Here is a 5,184-nt window from a genome sequence, read left to right as displayed (position 1 = left end):
GAGGCGGGGACAGCCGCCGGTGGGTGCACGGGGCTGGGCGGGGATGGCTCTCGGTGTCGCCGGGCGGCCGGGAAAGGCGCTTGGCATCGCTCCTTGTTCCAGTCATTCCTTGCTCTCGCTAACCTGTGCGGCACTGGCGGAGGCTGTAGGAGCGGGGTGGAGGGGGCTGAGGAGGTGCGCTGCCAGATCCGGTGTTACCCTGGTCCCACAGGCGTAGTTTCATCGAGCTTCGGTATCTCTGTGAACATCACGGGTGTTTGCCGAATGTGGGAGAAACTAAGTCGTACGGTGCTGGGAGAAAGAATGGGGTGTTGAGCCGTGAGTGCCACATGTAAAGTCTAAAACCTATCAGAAATGGGGTATAAGGAACCGGGGTGTTATTTCTGGTGCTGCAACTAAAGAGAGGTCTGAGTTTCACACCTCTTGCACAACTAGTACAATGCTTCCTATAATTAGCACTACATGTTTACCAAATGTCTGCATTCTTTGGCTAGCCAAGGAGATGGGGAACTCAGTAAATATACTGAGTTTGTAAAAGTTTAGGGAGCAAAAGGAATGCAGGTATTCGGACAGTTGTCACACAGCTGGCCTTAACAGCTTTCGTGTTGTAAAAGTAGCACACGTGGCTTAGAATAAAATCACTTCTATGTCTTGTCAGTGTTGCTGTCCAGACACATAGGGTTCTACAAAAGAGATAGCCTGTGGAGGTGGCTTTGGGAAAGAGAAGCTGACCAGCCGCCTGAGTTTGAGGACTTAATGAACTCGTGGGAAGGTATTGAAAGGAATTGTGGGTAGCAGACAGGTGAACGACATAATTATGTGTTTACCAAGATACCTAAAGGCATTTTGTGAATAGTCCTATATTTTCGTTTCTTTTAAGAGTTTCTGATGTTGGAAAGACACAAAGTTACACTTTAAATTTGGAAATAACTAGTGTCATCTGGATGGCTGAGATAATAGACATCTAAACTTCAACTTGTTAGTGCATTTGAAGGTCTTTTAAAAATGTGTGGCTTGTTTTTAAATTTCTTTGTTTATGTTCTGCTTGTCTTGTGAATAATGAGAATTTCATACTTCTCTTTGTCCAATTGAGAGCTTCAGTGTGGTCTTCTTCATGATATGATTAGTGAATGTTGGAAAAACTTGTGCTTCAGGGCTTTGAACTGATAAAAATTTCTGTTTCATCCCCAAGCTGCTTCCTTGGGGATTCCAGTCAATTATCTGATTGATTAAATATTCTCTTTTCTTTGTTAACATAGTACGTTGTTTCCAGTTATTGATAGTGCACATACTTCAGAATTAGAAAAACAGCAGCCTGTCTAGCTGTGTTGTTATGCACGAAAAAAAAGACCTCTTGCAGTCTTAGAGCAATGTGCACTTATGTAAGAACATCTTTATTATTTTGCTGACTTGCTAATTGATAGATGCCTGTGGGATGTCCCTATTAAAAAAAGGAGGGAGGAGGCCATAGCAGTGGGGAGAGAGAGAAGGGGGGGACTAACACTTAATTTGGACAAGTTTAATCATACTGAACTGCTGAAATTAAATATCATGCTAGACCTTATGCTAAAGGTGGGTCTTGAAATCTGATATCTACAATAGGTTAGAGAGTGCATTTCAAAGGATTTTTTTGTCTCAACAGTGATTCAAAAGGCACTTCACATTAAGTGACATTGAAAGGTGACAGATGCAGAACAATGAAAAAATATTTTTATATAGCTCAAGTAGCTTTTTTAACTTAGTGCCATCAGACTTCCTTGCAGTCTGGAGTCTGGCATTGAGCTAGCAATTGTGACAGCGCTGTTCAGACTGATTCTCATTGAACAAGAGCAGATAGTCTCGTGCCTCTGTAGTTATGTCATTTTCCAAATACTAAAATGTAGATTGCAGAAGACTCTGATGGGCAGAAAATCATGGTCTTTGGAAGAGTTCCCTCACTTTTTTCCTGAGCATCTGGTATTACTTCATTTAAGTAGGTGGCTGAGCTGTAGTTCAGATCCAAGAATAAGTCTGAACAGTTTCCTAAGTTAGTCAAAATGTCCAGTTTTGTTGAGAAATCCAGTGTCTTGTACCTGTCTTTATAAGACAGTTGTGCATGTACCTTCTCTTGCTTTAACATGCCCAAAGGTATTTGAGAATGAGCTACTAGTTTTCTTAATAGAAACGATGGATGTAGTAGTGCAGGTTGGCATGATTGCCATTTCAAGGTCATGGGAATTTCACGCTTCAGTGAAAAAAATTCATAACATCATTAAAAAAATTATTTCTATTGATTTCTGAAGTCAGAATTTGTTCTCAGTGCTTTGTAGCTGCTCCTCCCAGCCCCCAAGTTAGATTAATTTCTCTGGCTTTATTCTGACATTTTTCATAATTGGTGTGGATGCAGAAAGAGTATGACTGGCAATTCTTATTGAATGTGAAGTATGTTTGGAATGCTGCCTGAGGATTTCCACTGAGCAATAGAAAGCTTCCGTACTTTACGTGCTGTACAGAATGGCAGAATTTCAGTAGAAGTGTTCGTTGCCTAAAAGGACTCTGAGAAGTGCCAGTCTAAACTCTGAGTGCATGCTGGCATTTATTTTGGTGTGGTTTTATTTCTTCTCTTCATCTTCAAAGACTGTTACAAAAAGATTTTGCTCAAGTGTCATTGGATTTAAACAGCCAGCATCATGTGGTCAGCGAGTGACTTAGAAGCTGTTTTGTCTTTGAACCATGCTTCAGAGCTCTTGGTTGCAACAGCAAATGACAGTCAGATGACTGGGATTTCTTAGTTCTTTGCAAAAACACCCTTCCTTTTTCCAGCAGCAGCAGCATCGCATCTACAAACTGAGATTAAGATATATTGTAATGAAAAATGTGGAAATGTTTCTTGTGTCTAGCAACTTTGCTTTTTCAGTTTGAAGCATGTGAAGGAGATGACACTGTTCCTTTAGATGCCCAGCACTGTGTAGTCGTCCTTCATGTCCTGTATCTCAGCCAGATGTTCCCAAACTTCTGAGAGCTTCTTCCATTGGTTTCAATAGCAGTAGTTTAATATCTGCTAGAGCACTGGATGCCATTTTTCTAATGCTACTCATGTGAGCAGTATGGTTTGGAAATCCCTTCTTACTGTATTCCAGATCTTTTACAAGGCTTTAGTCAGCACCTACACATTAAATATAAATTTTTATCCCTATGATTTTTGCATAAGAAGATATAGTACCAATTGAGAAACTCAATTTAGAAATTGAGTGTCTCAAAATTTAGAAATTTAGAAATAAAACTGTGGCTCAAATGTATCATCTGTATTCCTGGACCACAAATGTGGTTATTATACCCATGACCGTAATTCAAGCTTGTGCATAGTGGGTGAAGAAGACTTCTTTTTAATGTGATTCATATGATGCCCTTTGGTTGCCATGTGTAATGAATGCCCTTTCCTGAAGGAATGCAGCTTATGGTGGGACTAATGTTAGTCTTAAAATTTGCCATTTATTTTTTTCTTTATTGCTACACAAGTGCAACATTCCCAAAATTTGAAATAGCTTTAATGAAAATCATAAGGGGTTTGAGCACTTACATTACAGTTGTGATTTTCAGGAGATATTTTTTTTTCTAGTTACTGCCATAATAAAATTGTTTATAGCTTTGTGAGGTTTTGATTCTAGTTATATGAAACTAATCCATGAGTACAAAGATATAAAGTATTGCTGCTTCTTCATAGTAAGCTCCAGGCTTTGTTTATGATTTCGGGTGTTTGATTTTTCTTTGGGGTTTTTTTGGGGGGTGGTGTGGAATATTGTAATTCATTGCTCCTTTTGCTTGTAGCCTTTGAAATTCAGATGGATCCTACTGGAAAAAGCCAAGTGGGAAGAGTATACAGACTCTACTTTTTTGAGAGGGGGATGTCTTGGTAACAGCTCTTCTCAATCCTGAATCACAAACATTGTAATTTTGTGTGGAGCTTTGCCATGACCGGTGTTTCAACTGATTTTTGTTCTGAGTGAAAATATAGCAGAACAGGGCTACTTCCAAACAGTTCATTATACCTCAGTTTAAATAGCAGTCTAAATAAAACAGGAAATTGAGAAGATGGCAAATAATTTTTGTTCTAATGACTACTTCTTAGATATTTTGGTGTGGTCAGCTGAAGTCTTTGGCTTGTTACTATATGAAAGGAAGCAAAAATACCTAGTCCTGTTGGCTGGATCTGCAGATAATGGGAGGTAGACTGGCAGCTTGTGAGTAAGAGTGGTTTTACTACCTGATTTGGAATACATGCTCCCCTGAGAAAGGATGGGATGGAAAGGTGCAGATAAATGGGTAATCAAAGCTGCTGGTAGTCAACAGATCGGAAAGGCTGATTGTTGTCACTTTTAATGAAGTACAGAAAACATTTGAAAGAGTTGAGGTTTGTACGTAATGCTGAAAGAAAAGGAAGCAGAGTTCGCTTCGAACCTGGCAGAAAAGAGCGATACCTGGAGGAAACCTGAGAGGTTTGATAGTGCTCTGATGTTGGCTTTACTGATAGAGAAGCCAGGTGAACTTTTCCTGTTGTGACTTCTTTAAACCCACTCCATTTTACTGACACTGGTGTTTCTGACAGGTTTTCAGTAACATGCATTTACAAGCTGCTTATGTCAAGGCTTTTGCAACTGTTGGAATTGTCAAATGACTAAAACTGGGTGTGCTGGAAGCTGTCCTTGATGGATGAGTCTAAGCTTTGGCTGATGTAATGGTAGATTGTTCAGGAGACAGGGTAGTCCCCATAAGTATGTAACTACGCAAAGAAGTAACAAGATAAGGTAGCCTGATAAGCATGACAATTATGGACAAAGGAAGACAGAGTAGAAGCCTCTCTTATTAGGCAGGTAGATATCGAGTTATCCACTGAGTAGCGAGTGACTGTGATGACTATGTTTTATTTTCTCCTGTCATAACTTAGTGCATGTTGTGGTTCTTTTAGGATCATCACAGCTATGGAATGGGCAATTTAATTGCTTTTGTCCTGGCTTCTGTTCTTTTTCTGTGCTGGAGTTCTGTTACTTTTTGATGTTGGGGAAAGCAGAAGTGAACCTCTCTATATATGCACTGTAGCTAGTTCAGTTATGTGTGTGTTTAACCATCCTGTGGCTGAAAGCTTCAGCAAAACAAGCTGGATTTGTGCTGAAGCAGGACATCATCCTTCTGATGGTTTTGCTGTTA

At 39.9% G+C, this 5,184-nt stretch overlaps 1 protein-coding gene across 1 annotated transcript in view; it reads left to right on the top strand.

Moving 5' to 3' along the window:
• Nucleotides 1-4,401: 4,401 nt before the first annotated feature.
• RELCH (RAB11 binding and LisH domain, coiled-coil and HEAT repeat containing) overlaps nt 4,402-5,184 on the top strand; it is a 72,176-nt gene continuing 71,393 nt past the window's right edge. Inside the window, exon 1 of the mRNA XM_014308150.2 lies at nt 4,402-4,519. Within this exon, the coding sequence (XP_014163625.1) occupies nt 4,402-4,519 (118 nt within the window). The remainder of the gene's footprint in view (nt 4,520-5,184) is intronic.

This window comes from Geospiza fortis, unplaced genomic scaffold, assembly GCF_000277835.1.
Source record: "Geospiza fortis unplaced genomic scaffold, GeoFor_1.0 scaffold58, whole genome shotgun sequence".
NCBI classification, from domain to species: Eukaryota; Metazoa; Chordata; class Aves; order Passeriformes; family Thraupidae; genus Geospiza; species Geospiza fortis.
This window is presented reverse-complemented; position numbering and strand designations above follow the sequence as displayed.